At 42.7% G+C, this 25,471-nt stretch overlaps 1 protein-coding gene across 4 annotated transcripts in view; it reads right to left on the bottom strand.

The window, feature by feature from the left end:
* The window catches only part of nek7 (NIMA-related kinase 7), a 166,608-nt gene that overhangs the window by 66,355 nt on the left and 74,782 nt on the right, over positions 1 to 25,471 (bottom strand). For all 4 annotated transcript variants that reach the window (XM_038999736.1, XM_038999734.1, XM_038999737.1 and 1 more), the window contains exon 3: positions 8,728 to 8,868. In XM_038999736.1, the coding sequence (XP_038855664.1) occupies positions 8,728 to 8,868 (141 nt within the window). The remainder of the gene's footprint in view (positions 1 to 8,727; positions 8,869 to 25,471) is intronic.

The following is a 25,471-nucleotide window of genomic DNA, read 5'->3' as shown; positions in this document are numbered from 1 at the left end:
AATTGTTGTCCTATAGCAGCACCCAAAAGGAGAGGCTTTTGATGAGGCAGGTGAATCAGCAACCACAACACTTCAACAACATTAGATATGAGATCCTCTAACCTTTACAGGAATATGGCTCTGAACATATGCAACAACACCTCCTCCATAGGCATTTCTGTATATGTTACATCCCTGTATTACTACTGCTGTATAAAAGGAATTATCTAAGTGAGCCATTACTCTCCTGAAGTTGCCGGTAATCGGCGACACAAGGAGTCGGCAACCTTTCTCATGTGGAATGCCAATTTATCTTACCATTTCTACCGATCTGCATGCCAGTTATGGTTTTCATATGCACATTATGGTGAAACAGTTTAATTTAATTTATAATAATGTCTTCATGTCTCAAAATCATTGTCATGTGGTTCATAAAAATTCGATCCAAATCTAAATGATACATCTAAAAAGTAACTTCTATTGCCAACTATGTAAAAAATTGCCTACATAAAACCAACAAATAAAAACATTGCAGCCTGCAGGTAGAAAATACCCTGCTAAAAATAAATATCCTATAAATCACTCACACTACACATGGACTGTCTGGAACAAACTTGAAACATTGTATCAACTATTAACTTGGGTCCCACCTGACGCTTGCACTAGTGAACTTGCAACATTGTATAAAATACTCTGGGCCCTCAGAGTTTCCCCGGACCAGTGAGTTTGGGTATTTGCGCAAGGAAGGAGAAGCAGTGCTTGACTTGGGCAGGAACTCACCGGGGTGGAGTACCTGCACATCAAATTATCTACTGCTTGAGCTTCTGTTCCTCTTATAGAGTACTCGCTCAAAAGTATTGTGGCTCTGCTGCACCTAAATATAAAACAGTACCAGCACCCAAAATGAGTACCAGAACCTATTTCAGTCCAAGTCAAGCACTGCTATGACCAGAGCATAACATTTTTCCCTTTCACGAGTGGTTATCGAAAGGGAGAGAGCTGGAAAGATGTTTCAAATACATTGAGGAACTACTGTAACTCTCAATGGATGTAAAAATAGACTTTATTTGCTTGCTGTTTGAGGTGAAGGAAACATTACTTTGAGAAGCTCCACAGCTCCTTAGTGGTGGTGGTGCGTTTAGCCAATCAGAAATACTATCAGATCCCCAAAGGGGCATATTTATATGCCTACATTTGCACGCATGCCAGGTAGCCTATAGGCCTACTTCTATTCGTGTGAGTCCTTACTCAACATTAGCAGGAGGGCTCCAAACAAAAGACAAATGACTAAATTGACAAAACTCAAAGATGGAATGAAATACACCAAAACTTGTTTCTCACAAGTGTAGCATAGGTTGTGCACGCTGCAAACAATGTATCCACTCCGGCAATGATAATAGGAAGACCGCAATAATAATAGTGAACGCATTAACAGAAATTATTGTAACCAAAGTAACAAACATTGTAGATTAGAAATTATAGGAATTAACGGCAAATGTACTACTGGTGATCTATGTAAATGGAAATTCATATACACTAACAATCAAATGCAAACAATTCACACAATGAAGTTACGTAACAATGAAAGTGCACGAATTTACGGGAGAGAGTGCATTCTGTAGAGAGAAGTTCATTATGCATCTGGACAATCCGACGTCTGCATTGGCCATGCAGCATTTACGTTGATACAGCCTCAGCTGTAGTCAGGGCATTCATACTCTATAGGGTTGAGTGCAGAGCTGTTGTCAAGTGAGTGAGTTTGTTTTCTACAGGATGTACCACCCTCACCTCCCGTCAACTAATCATGTCAGTGCGGAGCTATACAGAGCTCTCCGCATTGTTACTACATTTGGGAGGCGCATGGCGATGTGGTATGGAGCTCGATTTGGCATCTGCATGCCTCTGGAGGCTCGGCAATTCCGTCATACCCTCCATATTTTGCCTCCGACCACATTTTCGGATCAAGCATAAGTCTCGGCCTCCACAATGAATTAGTTCAGTGAGATGGTCGCAAGTTTAAATACAACTTAGCCAAATACATTTAAACTCAATTTTTCACAATTCTTGACATTTAATCCTAGTAAAAATTCCCTGTCTAGGTCAGTTAGGATCACCACTTTATTTTAACAATGTGAAATGTCAGAATAATAGTAGAGAGAATTATTTCTTTCTTTCATCACATTCCAAGTGGGTCAGAAGTTTACATAAGCTCAGTTAGTATTTGGTAGCATTGCCTTTAAATTGTTTAACATGGGTCAAACGTTTTGGGTAGCCTTCCACAACATAATTGCAAAAGGGTTTTCGAATGATCAATTAGCCTTTTAAAAGGATAAACACAGATTAGCTAACAACGTGCAATTGGAACACAGGAGTGACGGTTGCTGATAATGGGCTTCTGTACGCCTATAAAGATATTCCATTGGAAAAAAAAAATGTGCCGTTTCCAGCTACAATAGTCATTTACGACATTAACAATGTCTACACTGTATTTCTAATCAGTTTGGTGTTATTTTAAAAAGGACAAAAAATGTGCTTTTCTTTGAAAAACAAGGACATTTCTTAGTGACCCCAAACTTTTGAAATGTAGTGCATATACACTGCTCAAAAAAATAAAGGGAACACCATCGCACCATCTTAAATAAGCATGCCCCGTTCAAAAAATGTAGAACTAAGAACAGATAAATCCCTTAGTTCACTCCAGACTTGACCAGCACAAAAACATCCTGTGGCATACTGCATTAGCATCGAATAGCCCCAGCGATATGCAACTTTTCAGGGAAGTTAGGAACCAATATACACAGGTAGTTAGGAAAGCAAAGGCTAGCTTTTTCAAACAGAAATTTGCATCCTGTAGCACAAACTCCAAAAAGTTCTGGGACACTGTAAAGTCCATGGAGAATAAGAGCACCTCCTCCCAGCTGCCACTGCACTGAGGCTAGGAATAACACACCACCGTTAAATCTACGATAATCGAGAATTTCAATAAGCATTTTTCTATGACTGGCCATGCTTTCCACCTGGCTACTCCTACCCCGGTCAACAGCTCTGCACCCCCCACAGCAACTTGCCTAAGCATCCCCCATTTCTCCTTCACCCAAATAGCAGATAGCAGATCCAGATAGCTAATGTTCTGAGAGCTGCACAATCTGGACACCAACAAATCCGCTGGGCTAGACAATCTGGACCCTCTCTTTCTAAAATTATCCGCCACAATTGTTGCAACCCATATTACTAGCTTGTTCAACCTCTCTTTCATATCATCTGAGATTTCTAAAGATTGGAAAGCTGCGCGGTCATCCCCCTCTTCAAAGGGGGAGACACTCTAGACCAAAACTGTTACAGACCTATATCTATCCTACCCTGCCTTTCTAAAGTCTTCGAAAGCCAAGTTAACAAAATCACTGACCATTTCAAATCCCACCGTACCTTCTCCGCTATGTAATCTGGTTTCCGAGCTGGTCGTGTGTGCACCTCAGCCACGCTCAAGGTCCTAAACGATATCATAACCGCCATCAATAAAAGACAATAGTGTGCAGCTGTCTTCATCGACCTGGCCAAGGCTTTTGACTCTGTCAATCACCATATTCTTATCGGCAGACTCAACGACCTTGGTTTCTCAAATGACTGCCTCGCCTGGTTCACAAACTATTTCTCAGATAGAGTTCAGTGTGTCAAATCGGAGGGCCTGTTGTCCGGACCTCTGGCAGTCTCTATGGGCGTGCCACAGGGTTCAATTCTTGGGCCGACTCTTTTCTCTGTATATATCAATGCAATGATGTCGCTCTTGCTGCTGGTGATTCTCTGATCCACCTCCACGCAGACGACACCATTCTGTATACTTCTGGGGAAACTGTGTTAACTAACCTCCAGACGCGCTTCAATGCCATACAACACTCCTTCTGTGGCCTCCAACTGCTCTTAAATGCAACTAAAACTAAAAGCATGCTCTTCAACCGATTGCTGCCCGCACCCGCCCGCCCATCTTGCATCACCACTCTGGACGGTTCGACTTATGTGGACAACTACAAAAACCTAGGTGTCTGGTTACTGTAAACTCTCTACTGTAAACTCTCCTTCCAGACTCACATTAAGCATCTCCAATCCAAAATTAAATCTAGAATCGGCTTCCTATTTCGCAACAAAGCAACCTTCACTCATGCTGTCAAACATACCCTCGTAAAACTGACTATCCTACCGATCCTTGACTTCGGCGATGTAATTTACAAAATAGTCTCCAACACTCTACCCAACAAATTGGATGTAGTCTATCACAGTGCCATCCATTTTGTCACCAAAGCCCCAAATACTACCCACCACTGCGACCTGTATGCTCTCGTTGGCTGGCCCTCGCTACATATTTGTCGCCAAACCCACTGGCTCCAGGTCATCTAAAAGTCTTTGCTAGTTAAAGCCCCGCCTTATCTCAGCTCACCGGTCACCATAGCAGCACCCACCCGTAGCACGCGCTCCAGCAGGTATATTTCACTGGTCATCCCCAAAGCAAACTCCTCAATGGCCACCTTTCCTTACAGTTCTCTGCTGCCAATGACTGGAATGAATTGCAAGAACTACTTAAGCTGGAGTCTTATATCTCCCTCACTAACTTTAAGCATCAGCTGTCAGAGCAGCTTACCGATCATTGCATCTGTACACAGCCCATCTGTAAAGAGCCCACCCAACTACCCCATCCCCATATTGTTACTTATTTTTTTGCTCCTAAGTATCTCTACTTGAACATTCATCTTTTGCACATCTATCACTACAGTGTTAATTGCTAAATGGTAATTATTTCGCCACTATGACCTATTTATTTCCTTACCTCCCTAATCTTACTATATTTGCACACTATGCATATCGATTTTCTATTGTGTTATTGACTGTACGTTTGTTTATTCCATGTGTATCTCTGTGTTGTTTGTGTCGCACTGCTTTGCCTCATCTTGGCCAGGTCGCAGTTGTAAATGAGAACTTGTTCTCAACTGGCCTACCGGGGTTAAAAAAAAAGTGGAAAAAATGTATAAATAAAAGATTTGGCATGGGTCCCCAGTTCCTCAAAAAGTTCTACAGCTGAACAATCGAGAGCGTCCTGACCGGTTGCATGACCGCCTCGTATGGCAACTGCTCGGCATCTGACCGTAAGGCGCTACAGAGGGCAGTGCGTACAGCCCAGTGCATCACTGGGGCTAAGCTTCCTGCCATCCAGGACTTATACACTAGGCGGTGTCAGAGGAAGGCCCAAACAATTGTCAAAGACTCCAGTCACCCAAGTCATAGACTGTTCTTTCTGCACCTGCACGGCAAGCGGTTCGGGAGCGCCAAGTCTAGGACAAAAAGACTCCTTAAACAGCTTCTACCCCCAAGACTGCTGAACACCTAATCAAATGGCTACCCGGACTATTTACATTGACCCCCCCCCCCCCCCCTTTGCTGCTACTCACTGTTTATTATCTATGCATAGTCACTTTACCCCTACCTACATGTACAAATTACCTTGACGAACCTGTAACCCCGCACATTGACTCGGTACCAGTACCCCCTGTATATAGCCTCATTTTTGTATATTATTATGTTTTTTTTTTTTTTTTTATGTAACTTTCGTTAATTTAGTAAATATTTTCTTAACTCTTTCTTGAACTGCATTGTTGGTTAAGGGATGGTAAGTAAGCATTTCACGATAAGGTCTTATACCTGTTGTATTCGGCTCATGTGACAAATAAAATTTGATAGCTAGCTGTATTGAGAATCACAGGCGTGGTTCTCAGTAAAGTGAACCCATTGACCTCATCTTGTGATGTTGCTGAGACGAGGAGGTAAATTGTGGTGGGTTGACTTGCTAAAGAAAGCGCTGTCTGAACACACACACACGACGCGAATCAGCATAAAGAGGAATTCTATATTTTTAGAGCCATAATGCACCTTACAACATAGAAATGTGTGTTCAACAATTTACTTCAGGTGACATGATGGTGGAAACTACTGTATGTGTCACTAGAGTGTGGCAAGCACTCCCATGTTATAAAGGAATAATCCGAAGACACTAGTTTCCTACTTTCTGAGCCAACTTTCTACAGTCTAGAGATGAAATCTGTAAATGAAGACTGTCACACCACCACCAGACATGAACACTGACAGTTGAATCTAGTTAGACGAGTCGGTCTTCCAGCACTCTGTTTAACACATACATATTTTAATAAAGCATTTCAATAATGCAGTACACCCAAATAAAGACACGGTTAAATATTAAATACAGAGATAGTAGAGAGTAGTGTTGTCAAGACACAAACATTTTACTAACAATACAATACCAGGCCAAGTATCACGATAACCAAGTAGTATTGTTTGTTCACAACGCCTGGAGGAGAAGGAGAAATGTACTGTTTGTGTAGTGTGGCTAGATGGTATCTGTACTTTCAATGATTATTGTATGCCTATAATTTGTCAAATGTTATTTTGTTTTGAGTACAAGGAAAATGTTATGTATCTTGTAAGCCCATGTGGACTGGGCACTGGTACGTGTACGACACTTAAATAAATCATATCCATCAAAATCACAAAATATTGTGATACATTTCAGAGCGGCCAAGTGTCCTTGTCCTCTTCGCCCTATACCCCGAACACTTGTTCCCGTTTTATAAATGTAATGCGCATGTGCTATGCAAAAAACCTGTAACTGATATTCACAATTCAACACATATTGAATTAACTTCACACTGTTCACTGTAAAATAGAATAATGCATAGAAATGCTGATTTGCTCAAATTTGCAGAGGCCTACCCGTGATTTGTCTGGAGGAATATACATGCATTATGATCTGCATGTCATTGTGGCAGTAAGGGGAAAACACTGCATGAAACCCTCTTTACTCTTCAGTTAACATAGAGAAGAATCTCCCTCCCTCAAAAACTTCTCCCAACTTTAAAAGGATTAGGCACCAAACAGAATTTAAGGAACACCAGAAAGCGGTAGATGTTTTTCATATAGTTTAGGCTTACATTAGGCTTATATAAATCCTACCTTTGAAGCACATCTCATGAGTAGCAGACCATTTTACTTTACTCGTGTCAATCTAATTTGCCTAGAGCTAATAGGTTGTTAGCTAGCTCGGTAACATGAATGAACAACAGGATTAGTTTATAATGGCATGCGACAGGCCTCCCGGGTGGCGCAGTGGTCTAAGGCACTGCTTCGCAATGCTAGCTGTGCCACCAGAGACTCTGGGTTCGAGCCCAGGCTCTGTCGCAGCCGGCCGCGACCGGGGAGGTCCATGGGGCGACGCACAATTGGCCTAGCGTCATCCGAGTTAGGGAGGGTTTGGCCGGTAGGTATATCCTTGTCTCATCGCGCACTAGCGACTCCTGTTGCGGGCCGAGGGCAGTGCACGCTGACCAGGTCGCTAGGTGTACGGTGTTTCCTCCGACACATTGGAGCGGCTGGCTTCCGGGTTGGATGCAAGCAGTGCGGCTTGGTTGGGTTGTGTTTCGGAGGACGCATGGCTCTCGACCTTCGTCTCTCCCGAGCCCATATGGGAGTTGTAGCGATGAGACAAGACAGTAACTACTAACAATTGGATACCACAAAATTGGGGTCAAAAAGGGGGTCAAAAAAAAAAAAAGGCCTGCGACATGGTTTGTGAAATTTTAAAAAGGTAACTCTGGTAATATGGGTCATTGTTCTAACCTTTTGGGCTAGACACGCCGTTTTCTTTGCTGTAAAGCTGCAAACATGCCTGTCGCGAAGTTGTCATTCCATTTTCCTCTGTGACTAGCGAACTTGCAATTGCAAAGCCTACTCAGACTGGCCTGTGCTCTTGGTTATACCAGGCGATGAAATTATACAATGTATCAACTTTGCTCGCTCTGCACACTGCTCTAATGTAAAACATTTACAAATGTAACAACAGAAGACATCAGGGTCTGCAACCCCGCTCGCCATCATGGCTAAATTATATTTTAAAAACTGATGGAGGAATAGATGCAAAGGAAGAGCAGATGGAGAGACATGCAGGTGAGTGATGGCTGGAAAGAGATATCGGCTGGCTGATCACAGATGCTCTACATGAGATACGCATGAAAGTGAAGTGGACATTATTGGACCGGTATATCGTGTATACACTAGTAGAGAGTAATAATCACAAAGCAGGACAAAAGTATATTTCCTAAAGAAAATGTGTGTACTTGTTAGCTTGTCTTAAAGTATTTAAGGTTGTAAAATAAGTTGCAGCAGTGTTAATGACTGCAGTAGTAACGGTAGTGACTGGTTATAGTTGAAAAAGTAGGTAGATGGAAATATTGATCGATTGAGTGATTGATTGATCAGATAGCCTGAACATGTGAAAGTTAGTTTGGTGTCTCTAGTTCAAGAGTTACCATTACTGTTGGTGGATTATTTTGTGCTAATTATTTTATGCCCCCAAAATGTTTTAAACGGTTAAAGCACTAGGGCGAGTGGAAGAAGGCAAATTATAATAATACAAGTATGTGACATTTCTAGAGTGGTCTTGCTTTCAGCAAGTACACTAATAAATTTGAAGTTAGTCAGCTAACTTTGATAAACATTCAGATATAGATATTGACTTAAGTCGGTTATACAATTTAAAATCATTCTTTCTCTATGACCTAGAAAATATGAAGTAGTTTGAGAATATATGTAGGAAAATTGGTGACATCATACCCCTGAAATGTGTCCTTGGGTATCTTGAAAGGTGGGGGGAAAATGATGATGTGTGCTGTGTGTGTGCGCCTCTCTCACCTGAACCTTCTTGAGGGCCATGGAGGTGTTGTCCATCAGGTACCTGGCCCGGTACACCTCACTGAACTGGCCCCGCCCAATCTTCTTCTCAATCTGGAAGTTAGCCAGAGAGTTGTGGCCCATGTCCGGCTGAAGCGGCTTCTGCAAGGCCGACACAGACAACACACAGTCACACACACACACGTAGGCCTACACCCCTGATGCTTTCCCTTGCAGTTATGATTTGAGTTTTACAGCATGTTGAACATGGAATCGTTTACAATAGATTGTGTGATAAAGCAGAATCCATCTCATCTCCTAGTTTTTCTACTGAACATTGCATTTCCTGTCCAGAAAAACAACATTGAACTTAGTGATTATTTATGCATATTTACAGTTAAAGGGATAATTCAGGATTTGGCAATGAGGCCTTTTATCTACTTCCCCCAGCATTAGATGTGGATACCATTTCTATGTCTCTGCGTGCAGAGATGGAAGTTGCTAACTAGCGCTAGTGAATTGCTAACTAGCGTTAGCACAATGACTGGAAGTCTATGGGTATCTGCCAGCAGCTTTTGCCCACCTGATATATACTGAACAAAAATATAAACGCAGCATGTAAAGTGCTGATCCCATGTATCATGAGCTGAAATAAAAGTTACCTGAAATGTATCTCAAATTTTGTGCACAAATTTGTTTGCATCCCTATTAATGAGCATTTCTCATTTTCCAAGATAATCTATCCACCTGACAGGTGTGGCATATCAAGAAGCCGATTAAACAGCATGATCATTACACAGGTGCATCTTTTGATGGGGACAATACAAGGCCACTCGAAAATGTGCCGTTTTCAACGTTGTTTGAGAGAATTTGGCAGTACGTCCAACTGGCCTCACAAGGTTTCTGTACCAAATATTAAGTTCTGCTTTTCTGATGTATCAAATACTTATGTCATTAAATAAAATGCAAATGAATTACTTAAAAATCATACAATGTGATTTTCTGGATTTTTGTTTTAGATTCCGTCTCTCACAGTTGAAATGTACCTATGATAAAAAATACAGACCTCTACATGCTTTGTAAGTAGGAAAACCTGCAAAATCGGCAGTGTTTCAAATACTTGTTCTCCCCACTGTATATGTGTATTGATATAGTGAAAAGTTTAGTATTTGGTCCCATATTCCTAGAACACAATGATTACATCAAGCTTGTGACTCTGGAAACATGTTGAATGCATTGGCTGTTTGTTTTGGTTGTGTTTCAGATGATTTTGTGCCCAATTGAAATGATTGGTACATTTATTCTGCCATTTTGGAGTCACTTTTATTGAAAATAAGACTATAATATGAATCTAAACACTTCTACATTAATGTGGATGCAACCATGATTACGGATAGTCCTGAATGAATTGGGAATAATGATGAGTGAGAAAGTTAGACGCACAAATATCATACCCCTCACCATTACAATAACAGGGGAAGTTATCATTTTTTGAGGGGTATGATATTTACAGTACACCTCTAACTTTCTCACTCATCATTATTCACAATTCATTCAGGATTAACCCCTCCCTCTGCAACTGGATTCAGGACTTCCTGACGGGCCGGCCCCAGGTGGTGAGGGTAGGCAACAACACCTCTGCCATGCTGACCCTCAACAAGGGGGCCCCTCAGGGGTGTGTGCTTAGTCCCCTCCTGTACTCTCTGTTCACCCACTTCTGCGTGGCCCCACACGACTCCAACACCATTGTCAAGTTTGTTGACGACACAATGGTGGTATATATGATCACCGACGGTGATGAGTCAGCCTTCAGAAAGGAGGTCAGATACTTAGCAGTGTGTTGCCAGGACAACAACCTCTCCCTCAACATCAGTAAGACCAAGGAGCTGATTGTGGACTATAGGAGAAAGAGGGGAGAGCACACCCCCATCCACATCAACAGGGCTGTTGTTGCGCGGGTCGAGAGCTTCAAGTTCCTTGGCGTCCACATCACCAACAAACTAATATGGTCCAAAACAGGAGGCTGAAAAGATTTAGCCTGGGCCCTTGGATCCTCAAAAATTCATACAACTGCACCTTCGAGAGCATCTTGACTGGCTGCATCACTGTTTGGTCTGGAAAATGCACCGCCCTTGACCACAAAGCGCTACAGAGCTTGGTGCGTACAGCCCAGTACATCACTTGGTCCAAGCTCCCTGCCATCCAGGACGTCTATATCAGGCGGTGTCAGAGAAAGGCCCGAAAAATTGCCAAAAACTCCAGCCACCCAAGCCATAGACGCTTCACTCTGCTACCGTCCAGCAAACAGTACAGGAGCATCAGCTCTCGGACCGCTCCAAGCCATAGTTTCTACCCCCAAGCCATAAGACTGCTAAATAGTCAATTAATGGTACCCAATCTATCTGCACTGACTATATTCTTGCACTGACCCTACGCACACTCACTAGACTATATAGATACACTCTACATTAACACTCCCACACAGATGCACACAACACACACCCTGACACAACACAAACACACTTTAATACACATTTGTACACTCATCATTTGCTGCTGCTACTCTGTACTTTATTTTGCTCGTATTATCATCTATCCTGATGCCTAGTCAATTTATCCTGCCTTCATGTACATACAGTATCTAATATATAATATAGATATATAAATAAAACGTAATTCCTCATATGTATATATATATACATACATTTTACTCTTCATCGTTGGGCAGGGCTTGTAAAGCAAGCATTTCCCGGTAAGTCTACACCAGTTGTATTCGGCGCATGTGACAAATTCAATTTGATTTGATTTTAGCATGCTAGCAGATAGCGCATTGACTGGAAGTCTGTGGGTAACACTAGTTAGCATTGGCTCAGGAAAATGCCTCTAACTTCCTTCATACTGGACACAGAGACATCAAAATGGTATAAACGAGTTCATCTGACTCAAAATCCCAAAGTATCCCTTTAACAGAGAAAAAATTTGACTCTTCCTGAACCACTAAATCTTATTAGGTCATTATTATGTCCAACGAGGACAATAATTTGAGTGTGTGTCTGTGCTGTAGTCTGCCATGGCACATCACAGTTAACATGACGCTGCTGCACTTGAGGTGACTTATGTTGGACCAGTCAGCTAGCGACAAACCCCCCCCCCCCACAGTGCCCTCCTCTTCCAAGGGATGCATGTGGCGCCCTGAAACTCGGCTCGCCAGTGAATGTCTAAAATTAAAAAGCTAAGAAAACAGGCTGGAATGAGCCTTGGGGTTGTGATGTGTGAAAACACACAGAGCAGAATGTGACCTTTGCAGCCATTTTGTAAACGTGTCTGTTGGTGTGGTGGAGGGAGAGAGGAGGCGACAGATATCACAATGCCACATGTCACCGGTGCCTGGCCCCGACCACGACCCGGGGACACCCTCACAGGCAGGCAGACTCTGGGAAGGAGGAGGAGAGGAGGGTGAGAGCACAGTGTCATGATGGAGGGAGGGAAGGAGCAGCTTTAGATGTGTTCACTTCAGATTCGTTTCACAATTAAACAAAGTCTGCATGAACAGAACACAGACCTGCGGCAACGACAGAAGAGGTTCCTAGGACAACACACACACTAGGGCTGGGCTGGTGAGCGATGTCTAATATTAAAGAAGTCTCGCGGTATTGCTTGCCTGAGGTAGAGTACCTTATGATAAACTGAAGACCACACTATCTACCAAGAGAGTTCTCATCTATATTATTCGTAGCTGTCTATTTACCACCACAGATCGATGCTGGCACTAAGGCCACACTCAAACAACTCTATAAGCCCATAAGCAAACAAGAAAATGCTCACCTAGAAGCGGCGCGCCTAGTGGCCGAGGACTTTAATGCAGACAAACTTAAATTAGTTTTCCCACATTTTTACCAGCATGTCACATGTGCAACCAGAGAAAAAAAATGAATCTCTACACCACCTTTACTCCACACACAGAGATGCATACAAAGCTCTCCCCCACCCTCCATTTGGCAAATCTGACCATAATTCTATCCTCCTGATTCCTGCTTACAAGCTACAGGACAGTTTTGCGTGCACATAATGGAATACGTTCCGGGATTCATCCAATGGCATTGAGGAGTATACCACCTCAGTCACCGGTTTCATCAATAGGTACATCGACGACGTCATCCCCATACTGACCGTACGTACATATCCCAACCAGAAGCCATGGATGACAGGCAACATCCGCATCTATCATAGCACAAGAATTTCGCTACACTCACATTAACTTCTCTAGGGTACGTGAGACGGTAGCGTCCCACCTCTTCAACAGCCAGTGAAACTGCTGGGCGCCAAATTCATATACAGAAATACTCATTATAAAAATTCAGAAAACAAAACATATTTTACATAGGTTTAAAGATTAACTTCTAGTGAATCCAACCACTGTGTCAGATTTAAAAAATGCTTTACGGCGAAAGCATACCTTACGATTATTTGAGAACATAGCCCAGCAGACAAATCATTACAAACAGTAACCAGCCAAGTAGAAGAGATACACAAGTCAGAAATAGAGATAAAATGAATCACTTACCTTTGATGATCTTCATATGGTTGCACTCAGCAGACATTCATTTACTCAAATGTTCCTTTTGTTCGATAAAGTCTCTTTATATCCAAAAACCTCCGTTTTGTTTGCGCGTTTTCTTCAGTAATCCACAGGCTCAAACGCAGTCACAACAGGCAGACAAAAAATCCAAATTGTATCCGTAAAGTTCATAGAAACATGTCAAACGATGTTTATATTCAATCCTCAGGTTGTTTTTAGCCTAAATAGTCAATAATATTTCAACCGGACAATAACGTCGTCAATATAAAATGTAAACAAGAAAGGCACTCTCTCGGTCGTGCGCATGAAAAAGCTTTGTAACACTTTAGGGTCCACTCATTTCAGACTGCTCTTACTTCCTAATTTTTCAGAATACAAGCCTGAAACAATTTCTAAAGACTGTTGACATCTAGTGGAAGGCATAGGAACTGCAATTTGAGTCCTAAGTCAATGGATACTGTAATGGCATTGAATAGAAAACTACAAACAAACAAAAAACCTACTTCCTGAATGGATTTTTCTCAGGTTTTCGCCTGCCAAATCAGTTCTGTTATACTCGCAGACACTATTTTAACAGTTTTGGAAACTTTAGAGTGTTTGCTATCCAAATCTACCAGTTCTATGCATATCATATCTTCTGGGCCCGAGTAGCAAGCAGTTTAATTTGGGCATACTTTTCAACCAAAATTCCAAATGCTGCCCCCTACCCTAGAGAAGTTAACATCTGCTAACCATGTGTACGTGACCAATATCATTTGATGTGATTAGAGCTCAAGGCTAGAGCTGTAGCTTTCAAGGAGTGGGACACTAATCCGGACGCCTATAAGAAATCCAACGTTGCCCTCAGACAAACCATCAAATGAGCAAAGTGTCAATACAGGATTAAGATTGAATCATACTACACCAGCTCTGACGCTCGTCGGATATGGCAGGGCTGGAAAACTATTACGGACTACAAAGGGAAAGCCAGACCCGAGCTTCCCAGTGACGCAAGCCTATCAGACGAGCAAAATGCCTTTTATGCTCGCTTCGAGGCAAGCAACACTGAAGCATGCACGAGAGCACCAGCTGTTCTGGATGACTGTGTGATATCGCTCTAGGTAGCCGATGTGAGCAAGACCTTTAAACAGGTAAACATTCACAAAGCCAGATGGATTACCAGGGCATGTTCTCAAAGCATGGGCGGACCAACTGGCAAGTGTCTTCACTGACATTTTCAACCTCTCCCTGACTGAGTCTGTATTACCTACATGTTTCAAACAGACCACCATCGTCCCTGCGGCCAAGGAAGCGAAGGTAACCTGCCTAAATGATTACCACCCCGTAGCACTCACGTCAGTAGCCATGAAGTGCTTTGAAAGGCTGGTCATGGCTCACATCAACAGCATCCTCCCGGATACCCTAGACCCACTCCAAAATCGCATACCGCCCCAACAGATCCACAGATGACACAATCTCAATCGCACTCCACATTGCCCTTTCCCACCTGGACAAAAGGAACACCTATGTGAGAATGCTGTTAACTTCTTTGGGAAAGGGGGGCAGTATTGAGTAGCTTGGATGAATAAGGTGCCCAGAGTAAACTGCTTGTTACCCAGACCTAGAAGCTATGATATGCATATAAGTAGTAGATTTGGATAGAAAACTCTAAAGTTTCCAAATCTGTTAAAATAATGTCTGTGAGGATAACAGAACTCATATGGCAGGCAAAGACCTGAGACAAATCAAACCAGGAAGTGGGAAATCTGAGGTTTGTAGTTTCATTTAAGTGATTGCCTATCCAATATGCTGTGTCTATGGGGCCAGATTGCACTTCCCAGGGCTTCCAGCAGATGGCAACAGTCTTTAGAAAGTTGTTTGAGGCTTCTATTGTGGAAGGGGGTCGAATAAGAGCTGTTTCAACAAGTGGACTAGGCTGAGGCCAATGCGTTGTTTCCCGCCGTTCCTTCTTTTTCCTCTGTAATGAATACGCTAATGTCCGGTTGGAATATTATTGAAGATTAATTATAAAAAGACCCTAAGGATTGATTGTAAACATCGTTTGACATGTTTCTACAAACTGTAATGGAACTCTTGACTTTGTCTGGATTTTGCGCTCGCGCATTGTGCCTTTGGAATAGTGAACTAAACGCGCGAACAAAGCGGAGGTATTTGGACATAAATATGGACGTAATCGAACAAAACGAACATGTCTTGTGGAAGTGGGAGTCCTGGGAGTGCATTCCGATGAAGATCAGCAAAGGTAAGTGAAGATTTATAATGCTATTTCTGACTTTTGTTGACTCCACAATTTGGCGGGTAACTGTATGGCTTGCTTTGGTGACTGAACGCTGTACTCAGATTATTGAATATTGTGCTTTGCCGTAAAGCTTTTTTGAAATCTGACACAGCGGTTGCATTAAGAACAGGTTTATCTTTAATTCTATGTAAAACATGTATCTTTCATCAAAGTTTATGATGAGTATTTCTGTTATTTGATGTGGCTCTCTGCAACTTCTCCAGATGTTTTGGAGGCATTTCTGAACATGGCGCCAATGTAAACTGAGGTTTTTGGATATAAATATGAACTTTATCGAACAAGACATATATATTGTGTAACATGAAGTCCTATGAGTGTCATCTGATGAAGATCATCAAAGGTTAGTGATTCCTTTTATCTATATTTCTGCTTTTTGTGACTCCACTCTTTGGCTGGAAAAATGGCTGTGTTATTTTTCTGTGATTTGGCGGTGACCTAACATAATTGTTTGTGGTGCTTTCGCTGTAAAGCCTTTTTGAAAATCGGACACTGCGGTGGGATTAACAACAAGATTACCTTTAAAATGGTAAAAGATACTTGTATGTTTGAGGAATTTTAATTATGAGATTTCTGTTTTGAATTTGGCACCCTGCAATTTCACTGGCTGTTGGCGAGATGGGACGCTAGCGTCCCGAACGATCCCAGGGAGGTTAATTGATTACAGCACAGCTCAGCGTTCAACACCATAGTGCCCACGAAGCTTATCACTAAGCTAAGGACCCTGGGACTAAACACCTCTCTCTTCAACTGGATCCTGGACTTCCTGACAGGCCACCCCCAGGTGGTAAGGGTAGGCAACAACCCCTACCACCTGGGGCCCCTCAGGGGTGTGTACTTTGTTCACTCTTGTACTCCCTGTTCACCCATGACTGCATGACCAAACACGACTTCAACACCATCATTAAGTTTGCTGATGACACAACAGTGGTAGGCCTGATCACCGACAACGATGAGACAGCCTATAGGGAGGTCAGAGAACTGGCAGTGTGGTGCTAGGACAACATGTCCCTCAATGTGAGCAAGACAAAGGAGCTGATCGTGGACTACAGGAAAAGGCGGGCCGAACAGGCCCCCATTATCAACGGGGCTATAGTGGAGTGGGTCAAGAGTTTCAAGTTCCATGGTGTCCACATCACCAACGATCTATCATGGTCCAAACACACCAAGACAGTGAAGAGGGCACGACAACACCTTTCCCCCCTCAGGAGACTGAAAAGATTTGGCATGGGGTCCCCAGATCCTCAAAAAGTTATTCAGCTGCACCATCGAGAACATCCTGACCGGTTGCATCACCGCCTGGTAGGGCAACTGCTCAGCATCTGACCGTAAGGCAATACAGACGGTAGTGCGTACGGCCCAGTACATCACTGGGGCCAAGCTTCCTGCAATCCAGGACCTATATAATAGGCGGTGTCAGAGGAAAGCATAAAATTGTCAGAGACTCCAGTCACCCAAGTCATGAACTGTTTTCTCTGCTACCGCACGGCAAGCGGTACCGGAGCGCCAAGTGTAGGACCAAAAGGCTCATTAAAAGCTTCTACCCCTAAGCCATGAGACTGCTGAACAAATGGCCACCAGACTATTACATTGACCCATTTGTTTTGTACTCTGTTGCTACTCGTTGTTTATTATCTTATGCATAGTCACTACACCCCTACCTACATGTACAAATTACCTCTAACCTCTAACCTGTACCCCTGCACACTGACTCGGTACCCCTTGCATATAGCCTCGTTATTGTTATGTTACTTTAGTTTATTTGGTAAATATTTTCTTCACCAACAGTGCAGTTCAAGAAGAGTTAAGGGCTTGTAAGTAAGCATTTCACGGTAAGGTCTACACTTGTGTTCCGCGCATGTGACAAATAAAGTTTGATTTGGCCAAAATATTATGAGACAATATTGTTCATTTTTTGACAGTATTTTGTGTTTTTGAATAAAAGTTTTAAATTTGCTTTATGAGTTGTGCATGACCCTAGGCTGGCAACACATAAATGCCAAATCATTTTGCTCGGCCTCCGACCGCAAGGCACTACAGAGTAGAGGTCGACCGATTATGATTTTTCAGCGCCGATACCGATTATTGGAGGACAAAAAAAGCCAATACCGATTTAAAAAATATATATATATATAAATATATATCATACACACACACACACACATTTTTGTAATAATGACGATTGCAACAATACTGAATGAACAATGAACACTATTTTAACTTAATATAATACATAAATAAAATCTATTTAGTCTCAAATAACATGAGAACATATGTTAAAACGAACCACCAGCTTTCATGGGTCTTCAATATTCCCAGTTAAGAAGTTTTAGGTTGTAGTGCAGAAAGCAGAGCTTGTCTGCATGGTCCCCTGTCAGTCTGCTCCTCCGCGAAACACAGACCTTATTTGAAGTAGATCAAGACATTCTCTATGGAAGACATGAACGGTAAAATAACGAAGGAACCCCTTTCAAGTTCAGCCGCAAGTTATGACAGGAATTATAACGCGTCGACTATTTCTCTCTAAACCATATACCTTTGACTAATCCGGAAACTATCACCTCGAAAACAAAACGTTTATTCCGTTCCGTATTTTATCTAATGGGTGGCATCCATGAGTCTAAATATTCCTGTTACATTGCACAACCTTCAATGTTATGTCATAATTATGTAAAATTCTGGCAAATTAGTTCGCAAAGAGCCAGGCAGCCCAAACTGTTGCATATACCCTGACTCTGCGTGCAATGAACGCAAGAGAAATGACACAATTTCAACTGGTTAATATTGCCTGCTAACCTGGATTTCTTTTAGCTAAATATGCAGATTTAAAAATATATACTTGTGTATTGATTTTAAGAAAGGAATTTATGTTTATGGTTAAGTACACATTGGAGCAATGACAGTCATTGATTGATTGTTTTTTATAAGTTTAATGCTGGCTAGCAACTTACCTTAGCTTACTGCATTCGCGTAATAGGCAGGCTCTTCATGGAGTGCAATGTAATCAGGTGTTAGAGCATTGGAATAGGTAACTGTAAGGTTGCAAGATTGGATCCCCCGAGCTGACAAGGTTAAAAATCTGTCGTTTTGCCCCTGAACGAGGCAGAACGTTCCTAGGCCGTCATTGAAAATAAGAATGTGTTCTTAACTGACTTGCCTAGTTAAATAAAATATTAAATAAAGGTGTAAAAAAAAATATATATAATAATAATAATTTGTAAAAAATAAATAATTTTAATCTTTGGATACATTAAAATGTCTTCTCTTACATCATGTAGCTAAAATATTCACGCTTTGCCTATTCCTCCCTGATTTAGAAGATGCTGTTGCACAAACAACATGCTGATTTAGGCGTACACCAGGACTGGTATCAGGCTGTATTAGCTAGCTTCATTTGCTCTGACTCGGTACATGTATTAGCTAGCTAGCCAGCTAACTAGCGATTTACGTTAGTGTCTTACACAATTTATTTTAGCCACAACTTGCTAAGACAAACTAGCTATTTGCAGATAGTAAGATACACAAACTAAGTGTAATTATAGAACGCTTGTGTTCTTTATAATAAGAAGCAAAGTGGAAAGCACAATCGTTGTCATCAACATATTGTTGCATCTGCTGCATTGACTATGCAGACTGATGATGGAATGGTTGGCAAATGATCTCGTGGTCGAGGAACAACTGCTCTCCTTGAGCTTGTGTCTGTTAGGCTAGTTTGAGAGTATGGAGCACAATACCATGGAGGAGATTAGAAGGTAGAAACTCCATCAAACTTGTATTCCACAGGCTGGGATCCGCACTATGCAGCTGTTGCAAGAGAAAATTTTTCACTGGTTGTCCACTGGTTCGCAAAAACAATGATTTATAGGCAGCTTAAACTTCTTCAATTCAACCATTATTGGGTTAAAATACACATCTGCATTTGTGAACAGCCATCCACAACAACCACGATTCACATCAATGCGCTATGTACAGTTGGAAGTCGGAAATGTACATACACCTTGGCCAAATACATTTAAACTCAGTTTTTCACAATTCCTGACATTTAATCCTAGTAAAAATTCCCTGTCTTAGGTCAGTTAGGATCACCACTTTATTTTAAGAATGTGAAATGTCAGAATAATAGTAGAGAGAATGATTTATTTCAGCTTTTATTTATTTCATCACATTCCCAGTGGGTCAGAAGTTTACACACTCAATTAGTATTTGGTAGCATTGCCTTTAAATTGTTTAACTTGGGTCAAACGTTTTGGGTAGCCTTCCACAAGCTTCCCACAATAAGTTGGGTGAATTTTGGCCCATTCCTCCTGACAGAGCTGGTGTAACTGAGTCAGGTTTGTAGGCCTCCTTGCTCGCACATGCTTTTCCTGCAGCAAAGCACCCCCACAACATGATGCTGCCACCCCTGTGCTTCACGGTTGGGATGTTGTTCTTCAGCTTGCAAGCATCCCACTTTTTCTTCCAAACATAACGATGGTCATTATGGTCAAACAGTTCTATTTTTGTTTCATTAGACCAGATGACATTTCTCCAAAAAGTACGATATACAGTGGGGAGAACAAGTATTTGATACACTGCCGATTTTGCAGGTTTTCCTACTTACAAAGCATGTAGAGGTCTGTATTTTTTATCATAGGTACACTTCAACTGTGAGAGACGGAATCTAAAACAAAAATCCAGAAAATCACATTATGATTTTTAAGTAATTAATTTGCATTTTATTGCATGACATAAGTATTTGATACATCAGAGAAGCAGAACTTAATATTTGGTACAGAAACCTTTGTTTGCAATTACAGAGATCATATGTTTCCTGTAGTTCTTGACCAGGTTTGCACACACTGCAGCAGGGATTTTGGCCCACTCCTCCATACAGACCTTCTCCAGATCCTTCAGGTTTCGGGGCTGTCGCTGGGCAATACGGACTTTCAGCTCCCTCCAAAGATTTTCTATTGGGTTCAGGTCTGGAGACTGGCTAGGCCACTCCAGGACCTTGAGATGCTTCTTACGGAGCCACTCCTTAGTTGCCCTGGCTGTGTGTTTCGGGTCGTTGTCATGCTGGAAGACCCAGCCACGACCCATCTTCAATGCTCTTACTGAGGGAAGGAGGTTGTTGGCCAAGATCTCGCGATACATGGCCCCATCCATCCTCCACTCAATACGGTGCAGTCATCCTGTCCCCTTTGCAGAAAAGCATCCCCAAAGAATGATGTTTCCACCTCAATGCTTCACGGTTGGGGTGGTGTTTTTGGGGTTGTACTCATGCTTCTTCTTCCTCCAAACACGGCGAGTGGAGTTTAAACCAAAAAGCTCTATTTTTGTCTCATCAGACCACATGACCTTCTCCCATTCCTCCTCTGGATCATCCAGATGGTCATTGGCAAACTTCAGACGGGCCTGGACAAGCGCTGGCTTGAGCAGGGGGACCTTGCGTGCGCTGCAGGATTTTAATCCATGACGGCGTAGTGTGTTACTAATGGTTTTCTTTGAGACTGTGGTCCCAGCTCTCTTCAGGTCATTGACCAGGTCCTGCCGTCTAGTTCTGGGCTGATCCCTCACCTTCCTCATGATCATTGATGCCCCACGGGGTGAGTTCTTGCATGGAGCCCCAGACCGAGGGTGATTGACCGTCATCTTGAACTTCTTCCATTTTCTAATAATTGCGCCAACAGTTGTTGCCTTCTCACCAAGCTGCTTGCCTATTGTCCTGTAGCCCATCCCAGCCTTGTGCAGGTCTACAATTTTATCCCTGATGACCTTACACAGCTCTCTGGTCTTGGCCATTGTGGAGAGGTTGGAGTCTGTTTGATTGAGTGTGTGGACAGTTGTCTTTTATACAGGTAACGAGTTCAAACATGTGCAGTTAATACAGGTAATGAGTGGAGAACAGGAGGGCTTCTTAAAGAAAAACTAACAGGTCTGTGAGAGCCGGAATTCTTACTGGTTGGTAGGTGATCAAATACTTATGTCATGCAATAAAATGCAAATTAATTACTTAAAAATCATACAATGTGATTTTCTGGATTTTTGTTTTAGATTCCGTCTCTCACAGTTGAAGTGTACCTATGATAAAAGACCTCTACATGCTTTGTAAGTAGGAAAACCTGCAAAATCTGCAGTGTATCAAATACTTGTTCTGTATGTGCAGTTGCAAACTGTAGTCAGGCTTTTTTATGGTGGTTTTGGAGCAGTGGTTTCTTCCTTACTGAGCGGCCTTTATTAAGGTTATGTCGATATAGGACTCGCTTTACTGTGGATATAGATACTTTTGTACCTGTTTCTTCCTCCAGCATCTTCACAGGGTCCTTTGCTGTTGTTCTGGGATTGATTTGCACTTTTAGCACCAAAGTGCGTTCATCTCTAGGAGCCAGAACGAGCCTCCTTCCTGAGCGGTATGACGGCTGTGTGGGTCCATGGTGTTTATACTTGCGTACTATTGTTTGTACAGATGAACGTGGTACCTTCAGGCGTTTGGAAATTGCTCCCAAGGATGAACCAGACTTGTGGAGGTCCACAATTTGTTTCTGAGGTCTTGGCTGATTTCTTTGATTTTCCTATGGTGTCAAGCAAAGAGGCACTGAGTTTGAAGGTGGGCCTTGAAATACATCCACAGGTACACCTCCAATTGACTCAAATGGTATCAATTAGCCTATCAGAAGCTTCTAAAGCCATGATATCATTTTCTGGAATTTTCCAAGCTGTTTAAAGGCACAGTCAACTTAGTGTATGTAAACTTCTGACCCACTGGAATTGTGATACAGTGAATTATAAGTGAAATAATCTGTCTGTAAACAAATTACTTGTGTCATGCACAAAGTAGATGTCCTAACCGACTTTCCAAAAATATATTTTGTTAACAAGAAATTTGTGGAGTGGTTGAAAAACAAGTTTTTATGACTCCAACCTAAGTGTATGTAAACTTCCGACTTCAACTGTAGATATCAATGTGATATCCGTATCGCCTGTAGGCTACACCACTGCTCTCGTCCTTCTCTCAAAGCGTTTATACAAGTTGGATAATCTTTGGATGTCAACAGCAGTCGCAACATTGGTAGACAACTGTAGCCTACAAAAGCCTATTCCTGCTCTTTTCCCTGTGATCCGTCAAATGCATTTGGTGTGTCATCATAGTGGTCTCTGACTTGCGGTCAGACTCGCTCAGGCGGCACAAACTTAACACTTATGCTTTTTTTCCCAATGCTGCTTTGAATGTCATTGAGAGGACAGAAAGGTGACCGTTTTTTCCCGCAAACATCCTTTCTGAATTGAAAAGTAATCCTAGAAGTAATCAGTGTTTGAAAAGTATCTGTAATCTGATTACAATATTCATTACTCCCTGATAGATCGTAAATTACTGTTATACATTACTGTTTTACAGCGCTATATCCTCTTAGTATGAATTTTTTACAGTGCCTTCAAAAAGTATAAATTAAGGTTACACACAGGAAGTATTCACACCCCTTGACTTTTTCAACATTTTGTTGTCTTAAAGCCTGAATTTAAAATGGATTACATTTAAATTTTCTGTCACTACATACAATAACCCATAATGTCAAAGTGGAATATTGTTTTTAGAATTGTTAGCAAATTAATTAAAAATGAAAATCTGAAATGTCTTGAGTCAAAAAGTATTTAACTCTATTGCTATGGCAAGCCTAAAATAAGTTCATGAGTAAAAATGTGGCAAACAATTCACAAAGTTGCATGGACTCACTGTGTGCAATAATAGTGTTTAACATGATTTTTTAAATATCTGTACCCCACACATACCTTTAAAAGACCATTTATACAGATGTTATATTGAACCCTGTCCAAGGTCAAACGCAGAGAACAAAGAGAGAGGTAAACAGTGGTCACGACAGTGTTTTTCACACAAAGAAAAGCAGAAGGAGTGGAGGAGCAGAGGCCATGGTGTTAGGTTAGGAAGAGAGAAATGGAATGAGAGAAAAAAGAGAGAGCTAGATCTAGAAATAGAGCGAGGGCATAGCTTTCACTCGCTGCATGGTAGCTTGACGAATGTTAGCATGAGCCCGTAAAGCGCTGTGACAGCCTCCTGCTGAGAGCACAGTCTCACTAATGTGTTCTGGCACGCCGGCCCCCTAATCACACATTTACATATGCAATGACCTATATTTGCATGTCAGATCGCACACTGTCCAGTGTGATTAACAACGGGCACCTCCCACGTGGAGTCGCCTTGGGTAGCGGGCAAGGGGCTGGGGAGGGCTAGGCGAGGGGTGAACCAGGGCTGGGGAGGGCTAGGGCTAGGAGAGGGGGAGCGCAGAGGGCCGGAGGGGGTCCATTTTTTGTGAGCCGAGGGGCTGGGCTGCCAGGCAGGATTATGTCAGGCGGGGGCCCGGCATTAGACACTTCATTAGAGCTAATCTGTTTAGCAGTGGGCAGTGTATGTAAACTTCACAGGCCATTTGCGGCACCTTGTCGGCCCCTGGCCTGGCCTTCAAAGGGCAGCCGGGCCCTCCTGACTGACAGGCTGTCTCATTGCCCGCACTGGCGTCACACACACACACACGTGGGTGAGGCGCAGCAGCTCGACCCCTGACGACAGAGGGGTCACTGGGCAAACCGCAAGAGGAGAGGAGAGAAGGAGAGGAGTGGCACAGAGAGGAGAGGTTTGTACAGATTGCAGCTTGCGGAAGGGGAGGTGTGCGCGTGTTTGAAAGGAGTTAGTAACAGAGATGTCCATCATTTTCTGTCTCAATTTCCAATCAGTTATCGTGGGAATTTGGGCCATAAATGTGAATGAGGAACACACCCTTAGTTGGTGAGAGCTGAAGTTAGGCCTCTGCTTTGGGGAATCAGACTTGTGGTGTCTAGCTCAAGCTCCTCCTTGTTGGGAAGAGTGAGGGATTGTAGAGGAGTGGACAAGCATGTCTGTGAGGGACAGCATGTGCCTGTGCTGTAGAGATGGCAGAGGGACAGGGTGGCCACCAGTGACACAGATGCACACACCCTGGGCTACTCACTGACAAGGAGATGAGAAGAAGAGAGATAGGAAGAGAGAAAAAGAGAAAAGGCATGAAGACAGAAGCATAGATGACGTGTGATATGTGGTGACACAGAGACACAGAGCAACTGACAGAGAATTTAAGATAAGAGAGAGGGAGAGACAGACAGAGAGAGAGGGAGGGAGAGATGGAGAGAGAGGGAAGGAGATGAAAATAAATGAAGAAAGCGAGACAGAGGGGGAGAGGAAGAGAAAGAGGGGGAGAGATGTGAGGTGTGATGCGACAGTGTGGCACTGCCAGCGGCTGCCAGAAAAAGGCCAGCGGGAGCCAGTAAGGGTGCCATCTCCCACAGAGCACCAACCTACCCTCTACCCCCCCTCTCCCCATCACCAGCCTCGGTCTGTACTCCTCACCTCCCTCTTCTTTCACCTACATCTCTCCTCAGCCCCAGCCAGCTTAGCACCGCCATACAATATTCATCACTCCATCCATCCTTCCCTACCCCGCTGGTGTTTCTCTCTCTGCTCCTCTTCAATCTGTTCCTGTACCACGGTGTGTTAGCTCACTTATAACCCTCCGCCTTGTCTCTCACACACACACACACACACACACACACACACACGAGATCTGACTCTGTCAAAACCTGCTGCGACGTTCAAATTCCATTTTGAGAATCTCTCTCCCACTCAAAGAGCAAATGCACCATTAAAAATGCACATGATACCAGCTCATCCACTTTACCTAATGCATATGCATCATACCTCCGGGACTTAGAGATGTGATACAATTCACATTTTCAGGAGGGGAATTTTTGCCGAGCAGATTAAATTGAGAAAACGTGTGAAATAGATTGAGGACTTGTTGAAAGAGAAGGATCCGTCTGCTGATAGACACAGTATGACACTGGATGCCTAACAGGAAGCAAAA

The sequence above is a fragment of the Salvelinus namaycush genome, chromosome 8, assembly GCF_016432855.1.
Source record: "Salvelinus namaycush isolate Seneca chromosome 8, SaNama_1.0, whole genome shotgun sequence".
Classification (NCBI taxonomy): Eukaryota; Metazoa; Chordata; class Actinopteri; order Salmoniformes; family Salmonidae; genus Salvelinus; species Salvelinus namaycush.
Note: the sequence above shows the minus strand (reverse complement) of the source record. Positions and strands in the feature narration are given on the sequence as shown.